We start from the raw sequence: 25,571 nt of genomic DNA, 5'->3' as shown, positions 1-25,571 counted from the left end.
GAACTGACGCTACCCCCCCCCCCCCCCCCCCCCCGACGGTCGCCTCCAATCACTTGCGCGTACATCCTGGTTGGTCTTAAGACCATACGTGGCACGTGCGGCGTCGTGACGGGATCGTGAGCGGCGCATCTCTCACGATCACTCCTATATACCTCGCTCTTCCCGGCGTGCCCCGAGGAAGTTGAAGGTAGTGGAGAGACAGACCTGACGCTCCCCCCCCCACGCTCGCTGGCAGGACCAGCGTACGTGGGGGGCTGCAGCCGATCACCAACCTGCGGTGGGGATCGATCTGCAGGCCTGGCCGTGCCGCTCACCTGTGGCGAGCGGCTCGACTGAGCACGTCGACCCCGGTCCCGTGCGTCAGACGAGCTGCTGCTGGTCACCGTATCCGCCCGGTCCCTGTGGGAGCGGCGGTCAGGTGACCTGCAGAGCTCGCTTTCGCGGTGAGACCGGTGAGCGTCCTCGCGGCACGTCAAACCGCTGGTACCAGCCGAGGCTGGTACCGTCGGTCGAGGGGACCTGGGGGACCTCTTCCCAGCCTCAACCCGTGGCCGGTCAGAGACCGTCACGTCCACCCGAGGTACCGGCTGGTCGCTACGAGAGCGGCCGCTGGCCTGGCTCCGTGCCGTGTCTTGGCGCCGAGCGAACTCTGGCGCCGAAACTTTGGCTGCACAGTCTCCCGAGGGAGAGCGTACACTCGGGATCTCCCGCGAACGAGAGACCGAGCCGGAACCTGGCGTAGCGGCATCGCCGCTAGCACCTGGCGAGGAAGTACCAGTGCTAACCGATACTCCTCTGGTCCCCGTCTATCTCTTCCTTACGGAAGGGGAGACGGGCCCCGCTCCCGAAGGAGCAGGAGGACCAGCAGAAGGACCCCCCATCCCACCGAGGTGGGACGGGCCCTTAGAAGTTCCCGAAGGAGACTTCTTAGGGGGGGGAGGCAGCCTTCTTCTTCTTCGGCTTATGGGCCTTAGAAGTCGAAGGGGAAGAGGCAGCAGCAGACGAAGACGAAGATGACACCTTCCTCTTCTTCGTCAGCTCACGCAGGACAGTCGTCAGGTCCTCCATCCAGGCCGGAGTCGGGCCTATTGCCGAAGCAACACGGCCTGACTGCACCCGTCCGGAAGGACCTGGGACTGGGGAAGACACACCATGGGCAGGACCAGCATGGACAGGCGCAGGAACCAGGAGCGACAGGAACAGCAACCAGCTCAGGAGCGGCAGGAACAGCGGCAGCGGTAAACACAGAAGGGACAGCCAAGCCAGTAGCGGGAACCACATCAGCGGCAGGTACGGCAGGCCCAGCCATCGCCTCGTAGAATCATCGGCAGCCAGCGGGAACCTGGGTACTGGCGGCCGTCCAGGGGTGAGCTGCTGGGACACAGGCGGAAGTCTGAGGCAGGCAACAAGAAGAAAACACAGGCGGCGGCGGCATACCCTCCTCGGTACAGCGGCGACCGGCCCTAGTAGCGGCAGACGGCGTCACCGACACAGCATGGGGAGTGTAGACCAGCGGGGGGAAGCAGCCTAAGCGGCCGTGTAGGTTGTAGTGGAGACCGCTCCAAGGTCACCGCCCCAGACCTCGCTAGACGCTGCAGCAGATCGTGGATGCTAGGCACGCCCTGCAGCCGCAGTGGCCCATACCTGTCCAAGGTCGTCTCCCACGGATGTAGCACCTGCGGTAGCACAGACAGATTAGTAAGAGGGGTTCCCTCACGCATGGGAGGGAGACATGCCCCACCCCGAACGCAAGGAAGACCCCAAATACAAAATACGAGGAAGCTGAGCGGGGGGCAGGAAAGAAGACGAAGAATCGGATACCAAGGGAGTCGCGGGAGAGCTTTCCGACGACTTCCTGGCAGACCTTCACTTCCCCTACCCCCGCACAGCAGTGAAAAGTAATATGAAAATGAAACAGAATACTGCACTTGCGATTCACTTCATAGAACTTAAAGGGGGAAAGATCAATTCCCGGGTAAGAGCGGAAACTTGATCCATAATAATATGATGCTATCATAAAATATATATGAAAATGAAACAGAATACTGCACTTGCGATTTTCAATTTCACAGCAATAAATCGTAAGGATTAATTCCCAGGTAAGAGCGGAAATTGATCCAAAATTAAATATGATGCAATTAATAAATGAAAAGAAACTGCATTGCGAATCCACTTTCATTGCATTCTATTCATACAAAATAAGAGGCTCGTGCCGAGCGCAATCACGCTCTCGGCAACGAACGCACAGGGCAAAAATATAATGAAAGAGTACTTACATCTTTCAATTACACACTTTCGCCCAAAATACATGACTCGGCGCGAGTGCGCCCGCCCTTGGCACCGAGACATAATTCAAGTCAATTTCATGAAAAGAGCGGAAATCGCCGTCTCTACGGCGATAGCTCCATGTTGATTCATAATTAAGTAATGAAAATGAAAACAGTGTACTTACAGTTTCATTTTCAAGTCAAACAAACCATTAGTAGAAAACACAATATAAACAAAGCATACGACGATGAAGCGGGCAGAGAGCGATGACGAACACGTCCTTCACACCCGCGGCCGAAAGCAAAAGTGATTCTTCACCTCTCGGGCGCGCGCACGATCGGACAAGCAGTTAACTACCGTGCTCCCCTTGTTCGAAGCTTACGACCGTCCCAGCTGCCGCTAGTTACCTTCCTATTGTTAAAGGACCGAGGGTTTGTATTACGTATCGGAACAAACTGTACGTACATACGTACGTATGTTGTAAAATGTGGAAGCTTATCTTCCGAGTGAGGCTATCTCCAAAAGTGGCGACAGAGGAGGAGGACAAACGGCAGATACGTACACACACTTAACTTTACGAAACAAAAAAATGTAAGGAAAACATAAAATAAACTTTATGAAACACATTAACAAAACTGTAACACTTAACTTTACAAAAAACTTATAATTAAAAAAAAAAACTATTTTTCCTCTTTATTTTATTCTTACATTTTTTTCTACATTTTTATACTTTGCATTTTTTTTTTTTTTTTTACAAGATTTAAACTTCTTCACCACTTTCAACTCATTTTTTTTTTTTTTTTTTTTTTATCACTTGGTTCTTCCTTTTTGCTTACTACTCCTACTAAAGGCCTCTAAAAAATAACTATCCAAGGAAGATTGCTTCTGCCTACTTTTGACAATGTTCCTGAAACGACTCAGGCAAACGTCATCGAACTGTGCAAGCATACGACCTGTGTAAGCCTTTTTGGGGTGTCTCTTTTCTACAAATGATTGCACCTTATGAAAAGCAGCTAGAACATCCTTAATTTCTGCCATTGTTGTAGAGTCCTTGTCCTCCTCCTCGCCGCTGCTAGAGAACTCCTCTTGAACGACGTTATGTTGCATGGCCTCCAACTCCTTCGGGTCATCCATCGTAAGCTCCTCTTGGTGCTCCTCGATAAGGTCATTGATGTCGTCCTCATCGACGACCAGCCCCATGGACTTGCCGAGTGCAACGATCTCATCAAGATCTGGTTGCGAAACAGTTTCAGGATCGTCAACTGTTCCTGAATCTGCAGCACCAGCTTCGCCCACGTCGAATCCCTCAAAGTCTTGGGCGGTAACGGCATCAGGCCAGAGTTTCCTCCACAAAGAATTCAAGGTTTGCCTCGAAACATCCTGCCAAGCTTGGTCAGATGCATATGACGATGTCGAAATGCTCCTTCCAAAATTCACACAAGGTGTGGTTTGTGGTATCGGTGATGTCGAAACATCTCTTGAAAAGATGTTTCGTATACAGCTTCTTGAAGTTCGCTTGCTGGTCCAAGGGCTGGAGGAGAGGGGCGGTGCTAGGCGGAAGATAAAGAACCTTGATGAAGGAATACTCCGCTAGGATATCTTCCTCGAGGCCAGGAGGGTGGGCAGGGGCATTGTCCAACACCAGCAGACATTTCAGAGGGAGGTGCTTCTCTTCCAAGAATTTCTTCACTGTCAGGCTGAAACACAGATTTACCCACTCCGTGAACAAAAGCCTCGTTACCAAGGCTTTCGCATTAGCCCTCCACATCACTGGAAGCTTCTCCTTAAGCATTTTGTGGGCCTTGAAGGCTCGAGGAGTCTTGGAATGATAGACAAGTAGGGGCTTCACCTTGCAATCCCCACTGGCATTGGAACAAAGTGCGAGCGTAAGCCTGTCCTTCATAGGCTTATGCCCGGGTAGCTTCTTCTCTTCCTCCGTGATGCACGTCCAATGAGGCATTTTTTTCCAAAAAAAGGTCAGTCTCATCACAGTTGAAGACTTGCTGAGAACTGTAGCCTTCGTTGATCATCTTGTCGAACGTCTTTTTAAAGGCTTCGGCCGCTTTTGGGAGCCAATGGAAGCTCAGGAGCTAATGGATGCTCGGGAGCCATTGAATGTTTGGGTGCCAGTGGTAGCTCTTGACCCAGTGAGTGCTCTTGAAGAAGAGGTAAAACATGCACCAGTAGGCACTCCTGCGCCAATGAGCACTCAGCCGCTTCTGGAAGCTGAGATGCCAATGGGTGCTCTTCCGCTCTTGCACCAATGGGAGTTCTTGAATTACTTTAAGTACAGTAGGAAGGCAGAGTCCCTTCCTGCTTGAGAAGGACACAACAGGCACCAACAGAGGCTCAGTTGCCGTACACTTCTTAAGAGTTACACGAACACACAAAGGGACTAACTGGAGTAGGGAACATAAGAGGATAAAGGTCTGGCGCCAACAAACACTCAGAACTTTTCCTGCATGCAGCCTCATCAGATGGACACCCAGAGGACAACCTCCTCGAATCTTAGAAGAGGGTATTCTTTCACTACACTTACCCTCTAAGCCGTTGTCATCATGTGAAAAGCATTCTGGACTGTCCCAGAAGCTGCAAGAAGGACGCTGGTCCTCTTGTAACACACTGGCCTTCTTAGGAAGGACAGAAGGCGACACGTTACGAGTCCTCCTTTACAATGGATGAGACTCAGTAATAAACCGCCATTAGCGCCTGGGTGACAACTCCTCAGAGCTCAACCCACAAGCGGAAAGACGAGACACTTCCTTATAGACACCTTTCCAATGGCGCTCTGTCAAGACCTGGGATTTAACGACAGAACCGCCTGAGGGGGCGACTGTCCGTGGGCAAATCCCACTGACCTCCCTTGGGTTACCAGTATGCCTTCTCCCAGGTGCTGGAGAGTATGACAGGGACCTCTGCCTAGGAGAATCAGGGGACTAACAGCACCTCCTCCACTGCACAACGCTTCACTATCACAGGGTTGACAATGCTAACCCCAACACAACTGGCAATGATATGGGAAGGAAGTGTGGGTGACAAGCGAAGGAGCATGTGGTACAAAAATTTTTATAATAAAAATGTTATTGTTATAATACAATTAAGTTTGTTCATACTTACCTGGCAGATATATATAATTAGAGTGCCCACCCTCCTCCCCTCAGGAGACAAGGGTCATGAATAAAATATGAATAGAAAATGGGAATTGTTCCTGATATCCGCCTCCCAGCGGCGGGAATGGGTACTACCACCTGGCCGCCCACTACGTGTGCCGCGAGTTTTGAAATTCTGTCGGACGTCAGAAAATACAGCTATATATATATCTGCCAGGTAAGTATGAACAAACTTAATTGTATTATAACAATAACATTTTGTTCATGAAACTTACCTGTCAGATATATATATAGCTGAATCCCACCTTCGGATGGTGGGTAGAGACAGAATAGGATTTTTAGGAAACTTAAATTAAGTAAAAGATTTACTTCTTGGTTCCTTACCTGATAGCAAAGTAGACTCTGTGATTACTGTCACTTAAGCCTGCTTCTGCTTTTATCAGAGTTGCCAGCCAGGTGTAGACCTGTAGTGCTGGTGCACTCTGGATGCTCTGTCAACGGGGACGTGACCTCAATGTGACAAGACCATCTAGCCAAACATATGGTAGTAACACAGCAACCGACCACCACCTGACCAACTAACCAAAAAACCCCTGACAGTTAAACTAAAGAATGGGAGATTTCCACAGAAGATCTCACCATCAACCAAAAACACAATAAAAAACTAACCTAAACTAAGCTAAGGATAGGGAGAGAGCTACCTCAGCCCCCAAAAAACTGTGTCTGCCGAAATGTAAGGCCCCAAAGAACTACAGTTCTCGTAAATCGTCACATCCCGGATGGTAATGTGAGGCGGAATACGGAATTGCTCCTCCAAAAGGTGCTATCAAGGATATCTTTGATAGACATATTCCTTTGGAAGGCAAGAGAAGTAGCTACGGCTCTGACTTCGTGAGCTTTTCACTTTAAAGAGGCTCAAATCAGTCTTCTGGCAAGATGAATGAGCCTCTTTAATGACGTCCCTCAAGAAGAAAAGCCACAGCATTCTTCGACAACGGCAAATCTGGTCTCTTCACCGAGCACCAGAGATTACCTGAGGGACCTCTTATCTCTTTAGTTCTATTAACATAGAACTTGAGAGCCCTGACAGGGCACAGGGCTCTCTCTGGTTCTTGACCCACGAGACCCGACATACCTTTGATTTCAAAGCTCCTCGGCCAAGGATTAGACGGGTTCTCGTTTTTTGCCAAGAAAGACGGGCTCAACGAGCAGACAGCGTTGTCCCCCTTGAAGCCCACTAGGCTACTGAACGCTTGGATTTCACTAACTCTCTTCGCCGTCGCCAGAGAAGCTAGGAAAAGCGCTTCCTCGTCAAGTCCCTTAGAGAAGCTTCGTGGAGAGGCTCAAAGGGACTTAGCATTAGATGTTTCAAAATCACATCGAGATTCCATGAGGGTGGTCTTGCCTTGTGGAATCTTGGAGGTTTCGAACGACCTTAAGAGATCGTGTAGATCCTTATGTCGGAGAGGTCCAGTCCTCTGTGGCGAAAAACGGCAGACAACATACTCCTATAACCTTTAATTGTAGGAACTGCCAATTTCTGCACATTTCTTAAATAGAGCAAGAAATCTGCTATCTGGTTCACAGAGGTTGTGGAAGAGGAAATTCCTTCCTTTTTGCACCATGCCCTGAAGGAGGCCCACTTAAGACTGGTAGACAGCTCTTGAAGAGGCTCTTCGAGCATTAGCGATTGCCTCTCGCAGCTGCCTTTGAAAAGCCTCTCGCTCTGGCCAACTTTCGATAGTCTGAACGCAGTCAGAGCCAGAGCGGAGAGGTTTTGGTGATACCTTTTGAAGTGAGGCTGTCTGAGTAGATCTCTCCTCCAGGCAACGTTCTTGGGAAGTCCACAAGGAAAGTCATGACCTCTGTGAACCACTCTCTTGCTGGCCACATCGGGGCAATCAGAGTCAACCTTGTCCCTTCTGAAGCTGCGAACTTCCTCATGACCTCCCCCATGATCTTGAATGGGGGAAAGGCGTAAAGATCTAGGTCTGTCCAGTTCCAGAGCAACGCGTCCACCGCAATTGCCCCTGGATCCAGAACTGGGGAGCAATACAGAGGAAGCCTCTTCGTCCTCGACGTAGCGAACAGGTCGACTAGAGGATGTCCCCGACAATCTCTCCATAATTGTTGACAGACTTCCTGGTGCAAGATCCATTCTGTTGCAGAATTCTGATTTACGACGACTGAGAAGGTCCGCCCTGACATTCTGAACCCCTGCCACAAATCTCGTCAGGATCTTGATGTGCCTTGCGTCTGCCCATAGCAGAACTTCCCTCGCAAGGAGAAAAAGGGATCTGGAGTGAGTTCCTCCCTGATTCTTTAGATATGCAAGGGCTGTGGTACTGTCTGAGTTGACTTGAAACGCCTTGCCTGACAGTTTTTGTCTTCGAAGAACTGCAGCGACAGGAATATCGCTGCCAGTTCCTTTACATTGATGTGCCAGGCTACCTGTTCCCCTCTCAGGAGCCTGACACTTCCTCCCCTCCTAGTGTTGCTCCCCAACCGGAAATGGAAGCGTCTGAGAACAACACTAGGTCGGGGCTCAGAAGATTTAGGGAGAAGCCCTCTCGCAACTTCCGAGGGTGTCGAGGCCCACCATCTTAAGTGTCTTTTATTACGTTTTTGTTTTGAGATCCTTATGATCGCATTCCAGGTCCTGCCTTCGACTTCCATTCTTCCGCGCAAGGAAAAATTGAAGAGACCTGAGGTGCAGTCTTCCCAGCAAGACAAACTTTCCCAGCGAGGAAATGGTGCCCAGCAGACTCATCCACTCCCTCGCCGAACAAGCTTCTCTACCTAGGAAGGCTGCGACTTTCTCTAAACCCAGCCGCTGACGTTCCTGGGATGGAAACGCCCGAAAAGCCACTGAATCCATCTGAATCCCCAGATACACGATGGACTGTGTCGGGGTCAGATGCGACTTTTCGGAGTTGACCAAAAAGACCAGAGATTTTGCTAGGGCTAACGTCAACTGAAGGTCCTTCAGACATTTTCGTCTCGACGACGCTCGATCAGCCAATCGTCGAGGTAGAGGGATATCCCTGATCCCTGAAGAATGGAGCCACTTCGCTTATTCTCAGTATCATTGTAAAAACCATCGGGGCCGTGCTGAGACCGAAACAAAGGGCTCTGAATTGCCAAACCCTGTTGTCTAAGACGAATCTCAGGTACTTCCTTGAAAGCGGGTGGAACGGGGACGGTGAAAGTACGCAGGTCCAGAGACACCATCCAGTCGCCAGGTCTCAAGGCTCCTAGCAACCGACTGAGTCTCCATTTTGAACTTGTTCTTCTCCACAAAAAGATTGAGCCTGCTCACATCCAGGACTGGGCGCCAACCCGACGACTGCTTCGGTACCAGGAAAATCCTGTTGTAGAAGCCCGGTGACCCCATGTCCAAGACTTGCTCCACCACTCTTTTTTCGACCATCTGGTCTAAAAGATCGAAAAGGATACTTTTTTCTTCTCTGATAAGACGGAGAGAGGTCTCTGGGAGTTGATGTTAAAGGAGGAGGATGTAAAAAGGGGATCTTGTACCCTGCTCTACGATCTTGAGAGTCCAAGGATCCGCCCCATCTCTACCTCCATGCCTCCGCAAAGACTTCAGCCTGGCCCCAACTGGGCGTCTGAAGGACTGTGCCAAGAGGTCCTGGGTCGCCTTCTCCTGCAAACTCGTTGCAAGATCCTTTACCATAGCCTGGGGGAAGAGATGGTCCGAAAGAGGCGCAAAGAGCAATTCCGCTTTCTGAGCGGGAGAAACCGACTTCGCCGGTAAATTACATAAAAGAGCTCTTTTCTTAGGAAAGCCGTCCAAAATGAGAAACCAGCTCTTCCGAACCATCCCTGACGGCCTTGTCCATACACGACAACACCGCTGGACAGCTCCCCCAGACTGAGAGAATCAGGACTTCTAGACTGAAGGTCCAAAAACTCCCAAGCACCAGTCTAAGAAATTAAAGACACTCAAAGTGCGCAGCAGTCCCTTCAAGTGGTGGTCAGTCTCCACAGGAGTCCAGGACACCTTAGCAGAAGATAAGAGGGACCTCCTCTGAGCGTCCACTAAAACTGGAGAAGTCCCCAAAAGAGCGGACGAAGGAACCTTTACCCCCCACGTCCTCCTTGGTTTCATACCAAATTCCTCCTTTCCCGGAGAGTCTAGAGGGAGGAAGGGCGAAAGTGGTCTTGCCCTGGTCCTTCCTTCGAGACATAAAATCTTGTAGCTTCTTGAAAGCCCTCTTGGTCGAAAGCGACGTCTTCATTTCGACGAACTCAGGGGTCTTAACAGACTTAGAAGACGAAAGTTGAGAGGGAGGAGACCTAGGGGCTGCCGGCTGAAACTTATCCCCGAAGGATGAACGTAACAGCCGCACAAGAACCTTATAGTCCGAGACAGCCGAAGCTACAGGAGGTTCTTCTTCGACTGAACTCCCTGGACTACTAAGTTCCCCTTCCTCCCTAAGAGGAACTGGAGAACGTCCATCCGGAGAGGGCGTACGTCCAGCAGGCTTAGGCCTGAACAAAGACTTCCGTTGATTGGAAGTCACCGCTTCAGGTACGGAATCGCCCTTACGACGATCCTTTGAAGGACGGACATCCTGCGAACGTAGCGCGTCCTTTGAAGCAACGGGAACTGTCTTACCAGACACGTCCCTACGAGAGGAAGCGCGCTCTCCTGACGAGAGGCGCCAAAAGCGTCCTGCTTAGCCAGCAAGCGTCCTGCTGAGCGTCCTCAAAAGCGTCCTCCCCTCGCCCGCCTAAAAGCGTCCTGCTTCGAACGGCGAGCGTCCTGCGAGCGTCCTCAAAAGCGCCCTGCCGAGAGCGCAAAGCGTCCTGCTTCTTCGAACGGCGACTGACGTCCTCCTGGCCGAGCGTCCTCCAAAGCGTGTGCGAAAAATCTACTCGGAGAACGAGAACGGTGACGATCCGGAGGCGGAGAGAGAGACGAACGAGACGAGAGAGAATGAGACTGCTTCCTCCTCTTGACGGGCAGCCTAACGTCCTTTCTCCGCTTAGGCTCGACTGCTGCTGGGCGAGTCCTTTGAGCCATGAGAGACGTAATCTGGTCCTGAAGGGACACAAGGATATCCTTCGTAGGTGACGAAGGAGCAGAAGAAGGGGCAGGACTGACCCTGCAAGAAGGCGAGGGGCGAGGGGACGCCTCCTTCCTTCTAGCAGGTACAGCTACCTGCATCTCAGGTGAACACGCCTGTGCGCGCAACCCAACGTCCTCGTCGGTTGAGACTCTACCTCTCTTCTGAGGAGGAAAAGCGTCATACGCGTCCTCTGACGAAAGTGGTGACATAGGACGTGAAGCGTCCTCAAAATGATATTGTTAGTATACAATAAAGTTTTGTACATACTTACCTGGCAGATATATACTTAGCTTAGGTCTCTGACGTCACGACAGAAAATTCAAAACTCGCGGCACACGCAAACAGGTAGGTCAGGTGATCTACCTTACCCTCCGCTGGAGGCGGGTGTAAGAACCAGTCCCCCTTTCTGTCAGGTTATTTTCTTCCACCTGTCTCCTGAGGGGAGGCTGGGCGGGCCATCAACCGTATATATCTGCCAGGTAAGTATGTACAAAACTTTATTGTATACTAACAATATCATTTTTGTACATGAACTTCCCTGCCAGATATATACTTAGCTGATTGACACCCTTGGTGGAGGGAAAGAGACACATACTTACTTAGAAAGTGGGGACAACACATGTTAAAGGAATACATAATATAAACCTCTGGTTCTTACCTGATTTAGGCAGAAGACTTGATAGTTACTGTCTATTAGTCTGCGTTGCCTAAAGAGTCTCAGCGAGGGCGTGACCTATGGCTGAAGAACTCTTTGGGTCTACCAATGGGAACTGAGTCCACTTACTTGGCAGAATCCAAGCAGGATCTGGTCAATGGGGATCACCCGCTTACATGCCAGAGCCTATCACTACCAATTGCAAGGAGCCTCAAGCACAACCGATCACCTAACCAAATACTAACATTAGTATACGAAAGAAGGAGCTGCCTCCTGCAACCTCCTTCGTACAACCAAAAAACTCAAACTTAAAACTAACAGGGAAAAAGGATTAAAAAGGATGTGTTTCAGCTCCCTGCCCCAGCACTGAATCCGCCGATACGTAAGGGCCTAGCCCAAAACACTTATCATACGTAATCGATACGTCCCTTAGGTAGTGATTAGAGAAGACTGATTCACACCTCCAAAAAGTGGCCTTCATAAGGTTTTGTGTAAATGACAATTCTTCGTTGAAAGCCAAAGACGTCGCGATGGCCCGTTACCTTCGTTGCTGCCTTGACTTTCAGAAGGTTAAACTGTTGCTGATTGCAAGAAGTGTGTGCTTCTCTAATAATATTCCTGATAAAGAATGAGAGTGCATTTTTAGATAAGGGCCTACTGGGGTCCCTTACAGAGCACCAGAGATTGCTCTCATTAGCGGCAAGTCTTTTCTTCCTCTGAAGATAATATTTCAGGCTTCTCACCGGGCAAAGAGATCTCTCCTCTTCTGTCCCAACTAAGGAGGATAAGCTTTTGATTTCGAAGCTCCTGGGCCACGGCGAAGAAGGGTTTTCATTCTTGGCTAGGAAAGCCGGAAGAAAAGAGCAAACCGCGGAGCCTCCTTGGAAACCTACCTCACCTTCTAGAGCCTGCAGCTCGCTGACCCTCTTCGCTGACTGCTAACGCACAGAGAAAAAGTCTTCATCGAAAGGTCTCTGAACGAAGCAGCATGGGGAGGTTCGAACCTTGAGGACCTCAGGAAGAGCAGCACGACATCAAGATTCCAGCTAGGCACTAAGGAGGAGGTTCTTTTAACCGTTTCAAACGATCTGATTAAATCATGGAGGTCCTTGTCCTCAGATATGTTTAATCCTCTATGACGAAAAACTGAGGAAAGCATGCTCCTGTATCCCTTGATGGTGGAGACAACCAACCCGCATTTTTCCCTCAGGAAGATAAGGAAATCTGCAATCTGAGTCACAGAGGTACTGGAGGAGGAAACTTTATGAGTCCTGCACCAGCGTCGAAAAACATCCCACTTCGACTGGTAGACTCGAGATGTGGAAGGTCTACGTGCATTGGCAATAGCCCTTGCAGACTTTGCCGAAAAACCCTTAGCTCTGACGAGACTCTTGATAGTCTGAATCCAGTCAGACTGAGAGCGGGGAGGTTTTTGTGAAACCTGTCGAAGTGGGGCTGTTTGAGCAGATCGACTCTTAGAGGTAGGGATCTTGGGACATCCACCAGCCATTCCAGTACCTCTGTGAACCAGTCGTGGGCGGGCCAGAACGGAGCTATCAACGTCATCCTTGCTCCCTCTGACGCTGCGAATTTCCTTAACGTTTCCCCTATAATCTTGAAAGGCGGGAACGCGTAAAGATCCAGATTCCTCCAATCCATCAGGAATGCATCTATTGCCACTGCTCTTGGGTCTGCAATAGGGGAGCAGTATAGATCTATCCGCGCATTCCTGGAGGTCGCAAATAGATCGAGATGGGGCCTGCCCCACGTCCTCCACAGCTCCTGGCATACGTCCGCGTGCAGAGTCCACTCTGAGGGAAGGACTTGATTCCTTCTGCTTAGCAGATCCGCTCTGACATTTCTTTCTCCCTCTGTACGAACCTGGTGAGAAGCCTTATGTTCCTTTCCTCTGACCACAAGAGGAGCGATCTCGCTGTCTCGTACAGGGAGAAAGAGTGAGTCCCCCCCTGTTTCCGAATGTAAGCCAGGGCTGTAGTGTTGTCGGAGTTGATCTGAACATATTTCCCTTTTACGAGGGGTTCGAAGGTCTTGAGAGCTAACCAAATCGCTGTTAGCTCCTTCTTGTTGATGTGCCAGGACACCTGATCCCCCATCCAGGTGCCTGACACTTCTCTCGACCCGAGAGTAGCTCCCCAACCTTTGGCCGAAGCGTCTGCATACAACACTAGGTTGGGGTTCCGAACCTGCAAGGAAAGGCCTTCCTTGAACAATAGAGGGTCTAGCCACCAACGTAGATCCTCCTTTATCTCTTGCGAAATCTTGAACGCAAAAGTCCAGACCTTGAGATTTCCGATCCCAGTTCCTCGTCAGGAAGAACTGTAGGGTCTGAGGTGCAACCTTCCTAGAGAAACGAATTGCTCCAGCGAGGAGAGTGTCCCCAACAGACTCATCCACTCCCTCGCTGTGCATACATCTTTCTCTAGAAAGATTGCTACCTTCTCCAAACCTCGGGTTATCCTCTCTGGGGACGGATACGCCCGAAAAACCTGAGAAGCCATCAGAATCCCCAGATAGATACGCTCTTGACTGGGGATTAGCTGTGACTTCTCGAAATTCACTAGCAAACCCAGAGAAGCTGCTAGATCCAACGTCACTCGTAAGTCCTCCAGACATTTCTCCTTGGATTTGGCCCTGATAAGCCAATCGTCCAAGTAGAGGGAAATCCTCACTCCCTCGAGATGAAGCCACTGGGCAACGTTCTTCATCAGTCCTGTGAATACTTGGGGGGCCGTGGAAAGGCCGAAGCATAGGGCCCTGAACTGAAAAACGTTCCCTCCCCACATGAATCTGAGATATTTGCGAGAAGAAGGATGGATCGGCACATGGAAGTAAGCGTCCTGAAGGTCCAGCGACACCATCCAGTCCCCGGGACGAAGAGCTGCTAAGACTGATGACGTCGTCTCCATAGCGAACTTCCTCTTCTTCACAAAGACATTCAGGGCGCTCGCGTCCAGAACCGGTCTCCATCCTCCTGAGTTCTTGGGAACTAGGAACAGACGGTTGTAGAACCCCGCTGAAAGAGGGTCCTGAACCATCTCTATTGCCTCTTTCTCTAACATCAGCTCTACCGCTAGAGCGAGGGCTTGATTCATTAGTGGTCTTTGTATTTGGCCACCAGTGCCCTTGGAGTGGTGGTCAAGGGTGGTCTCGAAATAAAGGGAATGAGGTATCCCCTCTTGATGATCGCGAGGGACCAGTTGTCCGCCCCCTTTCGTGCCCAGACATCTGCAAAGTTCAGAAGTCTGGCACCCACAGTTGTCTGGAGGACACCCGAACTACTTCTTGGCCCTAATAGACCGGGAGAAGGTCCTTCCTCTTCTAGGTGGTCTCGAACCTCTGGAGGAAGAAGAGCGAGACGAAGGTCCTCCTCGAAAGGGTTCTTGCCTACTTTGAGCCTCTTTCTTCGTCTTCTGCTGAAACGAAGGTTTCGGAATTCTAGCTGAGCGAGCTAGCACATCCTGCGTCGCTTTTGCTGATAACGAGCTGGAGATATCGTTAATAGTCTTCTTGGGGAAGAGTTGCGGGGAAAGCTGTGAATACAGCAAGGAAACTCTCTGTGCGTGAGAAACCGCCTTGGTAAGAAAAGAGCAGAAAACGGCCCTCTTCTTTACCACTCCTGCACCAAAAAGTGAAGCAATTTCCCCGGAACCGTCTCTCACTGCCTTGTCCATGCAAGACAGAACTGCGTGGAGGTCTTCAGGCGAAAGAGTGTCTTGCTCTTGAGTCCTCTTAGCCAACACTCCCAGGGTCCAGTCAAGAAAGTTAAAAACTTCTAAGACTCGGAACATTCCCTTCAGAAGGTGATCCAACTCGCTCATACCCCACGTCGTCTTCGCAGAATTCAGCGCCGAGCGACGTGCGGAATCGACCAACGAAGAGAAGTCCGAGTCTGCAGAAGAGGGAAGAGTTAGACCCAAGGGCTCTCCTGACTCGTACCAGAACCCCATCTTACCCGTCAGCTTGGACGGGGGAAAAGAAAAAAACTGTCTTGCCCTTCTCTTCTTTGAAAGCAACCAGTCGTCAAAGTTCTTCATAGCCTTCTTCATAGACACTGTAGGCTTCATCTTAACGACTGAAGACTTCTTAGCCGTATTGGTCGTTGAAAATAAGGACGGAGGAGACGGAGGAGCAACGGCCGAAAGAGACTCCCCAAAATCTTGCAAGAGGAGGTCTGTAAGTCTCTTATACGAAGAAACCGAAGCATCCTTGGGCAAATCTTCCTCCGAATCAGCAACAAATTCTTCCGAAGAATGACGTCTAGAAGCTCTACTGCCCGAGGAGAGCTAATCCTTGGAGAGCGCCTGTTCGGAGGCCTATAGCGACCGCGCCTACTGGAAGAGAAACCACTGGGAGAGCGCTTACACGGGGAGCGCCTACCAGGAGAGCGCCTACTTTGAGAGCGCCTCCCAGGAGAGAGCCTACTAGGAGAGCGCCTAGTTGGAGAGCGCCTACTAGGAGAGCGCCTACTTTGAAGGCGCCTCCCAGGAGAGAGCCTACTTGGTGAGCGCCTGCTAGGAGAGCGCCTACTTGGGGAGCGCCTACTAGGAGAGCGCCTACTTTGAGAGCGCCTCCCAGGAGAGAGCCTACTTGGTGAGCGCCTGCTAGGAGAGCGCCTACTTGGGGAGCCGCCTACTAGGAGAGTGCCTACAAGTGGAGGCCCGTCTGTCGGAAACAGATTCTAACTCCACAGAAGAGCGTCTGGATACGGGAGAGCGCCTATCAGGCTCTCTGCGCCTGCTAGGCTCTTGGCGCCTGCCATCCTCAATACGCCTGCCAGGCTCTTGACGCCTGCCACGGGGAGAGAAAACATCCACAGACGAATCCCTGTCAGAAGCGCGGCGCTTACAAGGCTCTGAGCGCCTATCCAATCGGGAGTGATCTAACGGAGGAGAAAACTTCCGTTGCCGCCTACCAGGCTCTTGGTGCCTACTAGGCTCTTGGCGCCTACTAGGCTCTTGACGCCTACTAGGCTCCGAGCGTCCGTCAAAAGGAGAGTGGCCACAGGCGAAGAACTCTTCCTTCGCTCCTGACGAAAACGAGGCTCTTGACGTCTGTCAAGCTCTTGACGCCTAACTGAAGAGGAGCGGAAATCCTGAGGAGAGAGCCTGTCTGGCTCCTTACGCCTTACATGCTCACAACTCTTGCTGGGAAGAGAGGAGAGCCTACTCGGAGAAAGATCCCGAGCTCCAGCCTGCACTTCTGACCTCCTACTAACAGGCTCAAAAGCTCTTCTAGCCAAAGGAGATTTAGCCGAAGGAACGTTCTTAGACTTCTTCACCGGAAGTGAGGCGTCCTTCCGACGATGAGGAGTCCCGGCAATAGACTCCGCTAAAGCCGCAATCTGCGCCTGCAGACCCGCCAGGATACGCGCAGGAGATCTCTTAAACTCCTCTGGGACAGTGGACGAAGTCCGGAGAGCGAACCAGAGATCGTGAACCGACGAAATCTTGGTTCTCTTGCGTTCCACTTCTGGCTCTTCCGCGAAGGATTCGGGGCTGGAAGGAAGGGCGCAAGGATCCTTCCAGGGCCTCTTGAGAGGGCGAGACGACTCCGATGCGCTCCATCTACGCTGAGGAGAAGGCGACGAAGATGACGAGAAGCACTGGCGCAATAACTCCTTCTTGGTTCGATCCAAGGCAGCCTGGGAACGAGCAACAGGAACTGCCGAGGGGACGCCTGACCGGTGGGGGTTCTCCCTAACCTTCCTGCGGCTTTCGACTTTCCTCCTCCACTGGGTCTGGGAGTCTGGAAGAGGTCTAGGCCTGGAAGCGTTAGTGAGCCGGTCAGACGCACCCTCCACTACACTAGGGGCACTGCACTGATCACTTGCACTATCATCACTCTTACCTTGTCGAGAGCGAGCGAGGCTCTCCTTACTCCTGATCGAGGCTCTCCAGCACAACTTCCGAAAACGAATCTTCGGGTTCAAAGCTGGGCGCAGGGGCTGAAACTGGAGAAGGAACTACTTCTACTACAGGATTCTCAGCGTCAACTTCACTCATCCTCGATCTACTAGAACTCTTTGAAGAAGCCTTGCGCACCCTATCCTTCTCTAACTTTCTCACATAAGAAGAGAGAGCCTTCCAACCATCCTCATCCAAATTCTCACACTCTTTGCAAGGGTTAATAAAAGAGCATTCATTCCCTCTACACGACTCACATACCGAGTGAGGATCTAATGCAGCTTTAGGAAGCCTAACTTTACATTCCTTCTCTGAACAAACCCTAAATAAACTAGGTTTCTTAACTTCAGAATCATCCATGATTATAGATATGTAAGAGAAATCCAAAAGAAAAATCCAAAAAACAGTCCAAAAAGCGTATGCCAAGCCAACAAACAAAGGGTACTTCACCAAAATCCAAATCGTCGGCAACGAGAACGAATTTTAACTATCGTAAGGACTGAACAACAGGTGTTGTCCAGCCGGCGACAGAAAATAATCTGACAAGAAAGGGGGACTGGTTCTTACACCCGCCTCCCAGCGGCGGGTAAGGTAGATCACCTGACCTACCTGTAGCGTGTGCCGCGAGTTTTGAATTTTCTGTCGTGACGTCAGAGACCTAAGCTAAGTATATATCTAGCAGGGAAGTTCATGTACAAAAACGAAAAGTCCTTTTCAACGGACGCGAGTCTCTCCGAGCGCTCCACCCCTTGCGCGGGGAGGACGCTTCGGAGGACGAAAAGCAATCCTTCAGGACGCGCGCTCGTGCGCGCTCCTTGGCAGCCTGGGACTTAGCAACAAGGCCTGCCGAAGGGACGCCAGATCGGTGGGGAGCCCCCATAACCCTCTTGCGGCTTTCGACATACCCACTCCCTGAGTCCTGGGAGTCCGATAGAGGTCTAGGCCTAGAGGCATTATGGGGCCGATCTGACGCCCCCTCCACAACACTAGGGGCACTATCACAAACTTTCACAGGGCCAGTTTCTAAGGCCAACACTTTCGATTCAAGAGCGCGAATAGACTCAAGAATCAGAGAAAGGGTGTTACCTTCTCCAGACACAGCAATAGGGCCCGAAGGCAACAAAACAGGATTAGGTTGAACAAAATCTACCGGTGTTAGAGGAGGAGAAATGTTACATTCCTTACCTTTTGTAGAACTGCTCTTGGAGGAAGACCTCCTGACTCTATCGCGCTCCAATTTACGTCGATAGGTCTCATACATCTTCCATTTATCATCTGACAAATCCTTGCATTCATTGCACCGATCATCAACCAAGCAAACATGCCCCCTGCATTCCATACAAACTGTGTGAGGATCAACTGAAGGTTTAAGAAGCCTCACCTTACATTCACTCCTCACACACACTCTGAAACTCCCTGTACTTGATCCCGACATCATGTTCACAGAAAAGCCAATCCAAAATCAAAAACCAATCCACTATTACGCGTGCCAATCCAACAATCCAGAAGTCGATACCAAAAGTCAATCCAGATAATTTAAAGCGAGATAAATAAAAAATCCTAGACGGAGGTACTGCAAACAGTTGTTTCCAGCACCGGCGACAGAAAAAATATGAATAGAAAATGGGAATGGTTCCTGATATCCACCTCCCAGCGGCGGGAATGGGTACTACCACCTGGCCGCCCACTACGTGTGCCGTGAGTTTTGAAATTCTGTCGAACGTCAGAAAATACAGCTACATATATATCTGACAGGTAAGTTTCATGAACAAAATGACATTTTCATATAATAAAATAAGTTTCAATAATACCTACCCAGCAACTACACAGCTATAAGTGGAACTTACAGCTGTGCAACCACGGGCAAATTATATCATTAAAATTAAAGAACTAGAGAGAGAGAGAGAGAGAGAGAGAGAGAGAGAGAGAGAGAGAGAGAGAGAGAGAGAGAGAGAGAGAGAGAGAAACAAACTGAAATAGAGTTATCCAACTAGGTGTCCATGTATCACAAGAAAACTACTTGAACACCTGTGTAACATACAATACTGAGAGCTCAGAGCCGCGGATGCTACTAGGTGCTCGGCGCCGATGGATGCTACTAGGCACAGCGGATCCGCTGAGCACTTGTGGATGCTATTAGGCACTTGGCGCCGGACACTCCATAGCTGGCTCCCTCAGTATACTATAAGATAAATGCAAGACATAATCTTAGGTCAAACATATGGCTAAAGACAGGATCAGCCAAAGTAACTCAGCATCAGGTAAGCTAATAGCTTTGACAGCAAGCGTAATATTTCGTCAGTCTAGCTACCTAACAGTTTGTTTGGTTTAAGCTAAGCAGGCACACTAAATCAACACTACTTTATTCCTTTAACTGGTTTCAAGTACAGCCCTCTATAGGGTTGTTCTCTCTGTAGTGGGCTCTTGTACGTTTTCAAAGCAAGTGGTTTCCAATAATAATATTATATCAATAATAATAATAATACATCATTAATAATTTTATTTTTGCTTTTAATTGGATTTCAATAGTCATCCTCCGAAAATCCATCATAACTAATTCCCTCCTGCTACATTTGGCTTTATGCCTATACATACTTAATTTTGGAAAGATTGACAAGCATTTAGATTTATTGCAAATTTGCTGCATTAGTGAACATGCTAATAAGCAAAAGTGATGAAAACACCTTAAAACAATAATTATTAATCCCCCCTTGCGGAAATAAAATTCAACACCAACATCATTCTCATAACGAATGCAATGTTTACATTATTACGCTACTCTATCAGGAAGACAGCTAATGCAGTGTTTCCATTATTACGCTACTTGCTTATTAGCTAAGAGTCATCTCACTTTGTTGCATTACTCATCGTAAAAATAAGTTAATCAAAAGATCGCTATTGAAACGTGTTATCGAACAATATCTGATAATTAGCAAGTGTAAACAGCAGTCCGACAAACCAGTGTTTACATATTATAGTCTGACACTCGTCAAAAAGTAGTTGACCAATTAACTGCATGTCGGTGTAAATGCGAACTAAAGATGAATTAGTACTTCAATGAAAAGAAATAATACAAGGAAAAAACTCATCCTGTAGCTTTCAGTTAGAGTTATTCCACTTTCGGCTTCTATACCGAAATCTGGTAAATAACCGGCAAAATTGAATAACTACAGCCGACACCAGATGTTTACACCAGGAGTCACAGAAACGGAATGAGCTAATTGGCTGTGTCGTCCTAACCTTCTCGCTAGGGGGAGAGACTGTGTCACCTAAACACTTATCGGTGTCGCTACCGCGAAATTTGAATCTATACTGCTGTGAATAACAGAAACTATAGCTAGGGGAAACAACCGAGTGGACTACCTGGGCCAGTCTTGCCTGCTCGTTGACCCACCTTCCAGAAAAAGTTACTTAACACATCCTGACACCGGAGATGGACACCAGTCACAAGTCATCAGTCGTGGAAGGAACACCTTGAGACCTCTACTTTCCTCTTGAAATAAGAGTTTTCTCCCAAAGTACAAAATAATGATATAATTTAAGATTAAACAGAGGTGAATGAACTTCTAGCCAAGAGCAGTGCAAAATTACCTCCATGACTCTTTCAAAATTTTTACTTAAGACGCCTTATGTGTAGAAGATTGACACCATCTCGATGCTTGCAGAGTCACTTGTGTCAATAAACTTTCCATTTCATATGCTAAATCCGCACATCACTCGTACCCATAGACGCTGGGACACTTTCTTCACAACAATCTTAAACGATGATGCTGTTCGCCCTCGAGTCCAAGGAAACTCGCGATTTTTTGGGAGGAAAGAAGAAGAGCGCTGGATAATTTAGAAATAAATAGTTAAACATCAGTGTAAGGTGTAAGGTATTGCTTCCACGACCAATGACTCGTGACTGGTGCCCATCTCTGGTGACAGAACGTATTAAAGTACTTTTTCTGGAAGGTGGGTCAACGAGCAGGCAAGAATGGCCCAGGTAGTCCACTCGGTTGTTTACCCTATACATTAGGTTGGGTTGGGTTAGGCTAGGATTGTGGCCTTTGTAACTAGTCAGCTTATTTTTACAACAGTTCCAACTAAGTTTTTCTTAAGTAATTTGCCTAGCTAGCTATGCGTTTGTGTTTTGAATGATGATGGTAATAGCTGCATGTGGGAAATGAGTTATTTTTTTTTTTTGGATGTAGGGGTGTACTGTAATAAAAAAAACAATAATAATTTCCTACATGTATTACTATCATAATCATTCAAAACACATTAGGGTAAAATACCAAAGGACCAGCCTCTACCATAACACAACCACCTTCCCGAATATCAGAAATTGCTTATGGCCTTACCTACCTAGTAGGTAATTTGCGACATGGGAGAAAAAACTTACTACTAGGTAGGTACCTACCTAGGTAGCTACTTCGTGAGGAAAGCAGAGGTCTCGAGGTGTTACTTCAAAGGACACTGGCTCTTGACTAATGTCTATCCTGGGTTACATGACGTGTTAAAGTACTTTTTGGGGAAGGTGGTCGCGCTACGATAGAGGCCTTCCATTCTGAATTTAGCCTAACACACCCAAGAAACTACGTTAGCTAGTAGCTACTAGGTAGGCTATACTAGTAGGCTAATTAGGTAGTAGGCTACCTAGTAGTACTAGGTATACTAGGTATTTAGCCAAAGAAAAATGGAGTTGGAACTGTTGTAAAAATTTACTGAAACCTTATACTAATACTCATGACAGCAGCGAATTTGGACCCCTAAACTGAAGGATTACCACCCGCCTCAAAACCTAAAACATCGTATCCCTACAAACGACCAAGCAGCGTCAGTCTAGGTCTAGGCTAACAAGACCGCTAGGCTTGTCAGGGCAACAGAAGCAATTACCTTCCTAGTTAAGCCTAGATTCGTACCAAAATATAAATTCATAAGATGAAGATAATTAAGACACGTCTTGCAAATGAATAAATACTTTGCCTAAGGCAAACTTATTTTAGCTAAAGCAAAGGGTAGCATTGGCTACCCGACACGAATACCTAAAAACAACGGCATTTTTAGCGGTTTCACTTACAGTAAAATCTCTATAACACGACAAAAGCTTGCTTATTACAGCACTTACACGTTCTCTTTTTCATCAGCCATGATTGGCCTAATAAAAACTCGTAATTTGGCGAAATTATTTTCAAAGTGCAAACCACCACGAAGATAAAATTTGAAGTCAAATGAACCCGAGGCAGAGTGACGTCAGACAATAACAGACCGTCTGATTGGCCAATACCTTAAGGCGACTTTGTCTTTCTAACTGGTGATTGGTTGTACGAGCGAAAGGAAATGAAAGGGCGTCCTTTCAATCATAGAGAATATATAATTAAATTCAGAAAGAATTTGCCACTGATAAGGTCTCTAATAAGTGGATATAAGCGTTGACATTTGAAGAAATAACTGGGAAAATCCCTCGGAAAGGGAAGCGACCCGGTTAATGTCAGTAACTTGAAAAAGTGAAGATAGTACAGTACTACTAAGCTCTAATTCTTATATTCATCATAGTACATTTTCGTTTACCCACAATCCTATCATTTCAAACTTCATTTGCCTTCAGTAATTTACTTTTGTGTTTTAGCAATGAATTTAACATTTTTGTCACTTATCTCGATGCTCGGCCGGGGTCGGACATTATTTTGGTACTGATAATTTGAGTTTAAATTTTATTTTTCATGAATAACGTTCATGAATGTGATATCCGTTTTTCAGTAAACTAGAATCTACGTTTTTTTTTGCTAGCATGGTTCAGAGATCAATTTCGTGATTATTCTAACTTTCCAGCAGGCTCCGTTGATTGGCAAGACTCAATGATATAAAGAAAAGAGCAATCGAACATTCCTGCGCATACTTGATAAAATTAAGCGGAAATATAACTTATAAATATCAAAATAAAATATGAAATTCTAAAAAATTTATATAATTACCAACTTTTTTTTTGCGCGAGTTGTAAGTCATATTCAGCTATGCATGACCAGAACTCTGATATGAGATTTTCAAAGTATATAAAAAAACATTGTAATTTTAACTTAAATAGAAAATGCCTTTTCCTTCACTACATTCTAATAAGTTGTATTGTTTACAATTAAGTCACTGACATACCTACATTTTTTAAAGCATAAATTCAGTGAAAGTCTTGGATAAGTCAGTAATATTTATAGTTACCATATATATTTCATTTTTTTTTTTTTTGTCTTATTCGTGTATATGAGACATTCGGCCTTAATAGTAGCCTATTTAAAAATGCTGAAAATCTTGAATCCAAAATATATATGAATCATAACATAGCTTTGTCTATTAAATTCTGCCGTTGATTTTTTTTTTCTTTTTTTTTTGTACCTGGGAATGCAGGTCACAATGTGGCCACTGCATTAAGGGGTGTACCCCGTGCGCAAGTTGAGAGGTTGCCAAGTACATGCATACGTCGTTTGATTGTTTGTATGGTGTCTTTCACCTTGCATGGAACCAGTGCCATACGTCGTAATGGACACCGTACATCGAAATTGCTACTTGCGTCTGCCGTAATCACGTTAAGTTAGTCAAGAGAGAATAACGACACTCTCGTACGTCGGCAGACCTCTCGCATTAGTCGCATGACATGGAGACAGTCGACATTTGTCGTCGCTTGACCGCGACAATTACATGCAACAGATAGTTGTCGCAATCACTAGGTGAACGTTGTGAAACTCGGCGACTGTGCGAGGAAACATGGAGACAAGATCGCAATTCGGCCGTAATCCGGCCATTGCGATGGTGGCAGGACTGAATTGCCGATGTGCGAGTCCAGCCGTGTCTCTAGTGTTGCATTTTTATTCTTTTAACATCTTATTGAATGGTCTGGGTGCAGATTAATAGTTTTTTTTTCTCCACTTTGATGATAATTCATCGATGATTTTTTATGTGCTTACAGTGTCGTTTGTTATGTATTCTACCTATCAGATTTTTAAAGTTCCCAATTCCATTTGATTTGTTCCATGCCGACTGAATGTTGTTGTAAAATGAGCTGACCTTATGCCAGAACGAGCTCTTGGTCCAGAGCAGCCAGTCACAAGCTTCACACATCCGCTCAACACATATCTTGCACTTGTGGGAAATGAGTGAAACAAGATTAAAGTAATTTTTATTACGACCAGTTTAGTTCTCAATTAGACGTTAAAAAAAGTAAACTCCAATAAATTGGTATGCACATACAACAGGTATTCACTGATTTTAAATCTTAATGAAAAGAACAATCTGTTTAAGATTTTATCTTGTGGACTATAGCATGGAAAAAAAATTCTGTTTTAATGACTAAATACAGTTCAAAATGTCACTTAAAATACAACATAGAAGAAAACAGAAGAACAGACTGAAGAAAGATTCACCTGTTTGTAGAATTAGCATACGTTAATATTAGGAACTTTAAGTGTGTCAGATGGAAATGTTTCAACATAAAGATTTAACATAAATCTTCTGCAGAATCTATACAGACGAATCTATCTGAATTCAAACTGAGAGCCCACGGTAAAAATCTACAGATGATATTATTGAAGCTAACCATAGTTGGCGGAAGCCCATACGGATTATCACTAACCAGAAGTTACAATGCACATAAACTGACCAATCATAGGCAAGACAGACGCTTCACTGATATGTTCTGGGGATATTTACCGTCAGCTAGAAAAAGTATCTTAAGAGGCAAGATATGAAAACTTCAGTAATTGGAAATCCTCAAAGAGAAGTCCAGTCACAAAGGCAGTGAATGAAATGATCCCGTTTCAGTATCTTGTGGAAGGAATGGGAAAATTCTACAAAGATAGCCTGTATAATTCCAACGCATTAGCTCCCATTGCAAGAGGGCAATGTTGAAACCTGTACTAGGATAAGAGGATAATCAACGGGGGGAAAAATAAAGAAACCTTTAAAGTCTGTAGAAAGAGTAACACGGTATGACATTTATAAGTAATGTAAGTCAGACACATTTCGTAGTTATCAATATGTTAAAATAATCTGGATTTATGAATCTTTCATGTAAAAGTAAAGACACACTTTAATTTTGGTAGAAATTAATCCACAGCAAAGAAAAGGGCTGGATATTAGGAGAGAGAGAGAGAGAGAGAGAGAGAGAGAGAGAGAGAGAGAGAGAGAGAGAGAGAGAGAGAGAGAGAGAGGATTACTAGAAAGCATGAACATTAAAGAAGAAAGCACTTACGGCAGAGGATATAGAAAAGGATCACCAGCCCAAACTCCCAATTTTGTTATGAATGTAGACACCTATGATGTTGGGGCAGTCGTGTAAGAACAAAAGTAAACTACACAAGTGGTCTAACAGTAGGCTATGTTGTGGATTGAAATGATAAATAATCTTAATTTATCTTAGATAAAATTCTTCCTTGTGCGAACGTCATTTTTATGACTCCAAGTTAAAGTTAATGTCACGACCCTTCATTTGTTTACTTAACCAAGTGTTCCTGTGTCATGCAACGATACCATAGACTTTATGGTGTCGATT

General features: G+C 47.2%; 1 protein-coding gene across 3 annotated transcripts in view; it reads right to left on the bottom strand.

Annotated features, from left to right (window-relative positions):
* Positions 1–22,317, bottom strand: part of LOC135198441 (uncharacterized) — a 211,625-nt gene extending 189,308 nt beyond the window's left edge. The window contains exons 1-2 of one of the 3 annotated variants that reach the window (XM_064226011.1): positions 22,161–22,303; positions 19,092–19,232 (exon numbers count right to left, since the gene is read on the bottom strand). Coding sequence is in view for 1 of the 3 variants with exons in the window: in XM_064225992.1 (XP_064082062.1) it covers positions 22,161–22,183 (23 nt within the window). In the remaining 2 variants the exon portion in view is untranslated. Of the gene's footprint in view, positions 1–19,091; positions 19,233–22,112 lie in introns of all 3 variants that reach the window. The other 2 variants (XM_064225992.1, XM_064226002.1) reach the window with 2 other exon arrangements.
* Positions 22,318–25,571: the final 3,254 nt, after the last annotated feature.

The sequence above is a fragment of the Macrobrachium nipponense genome, chromosome 23 (assembly GCF_015104395.2).
Source record: "Macrobrachium nipponense isolate FS-2020 chromosome 23, ASM1510439v2, whole genome shotgun sequence".
Classification (NCBI taxonomy): Eukaryota; Metazoa; Arthropoda; class Malacostraca; order Decapoda; family Palaemonidae; genus Macrobrachium; species Macrobrachium nipponense.
Note: the sequence above shows the minus strand (reverse complement) of the source record. Positions and strands in the feature narration are given on the sequence as shown.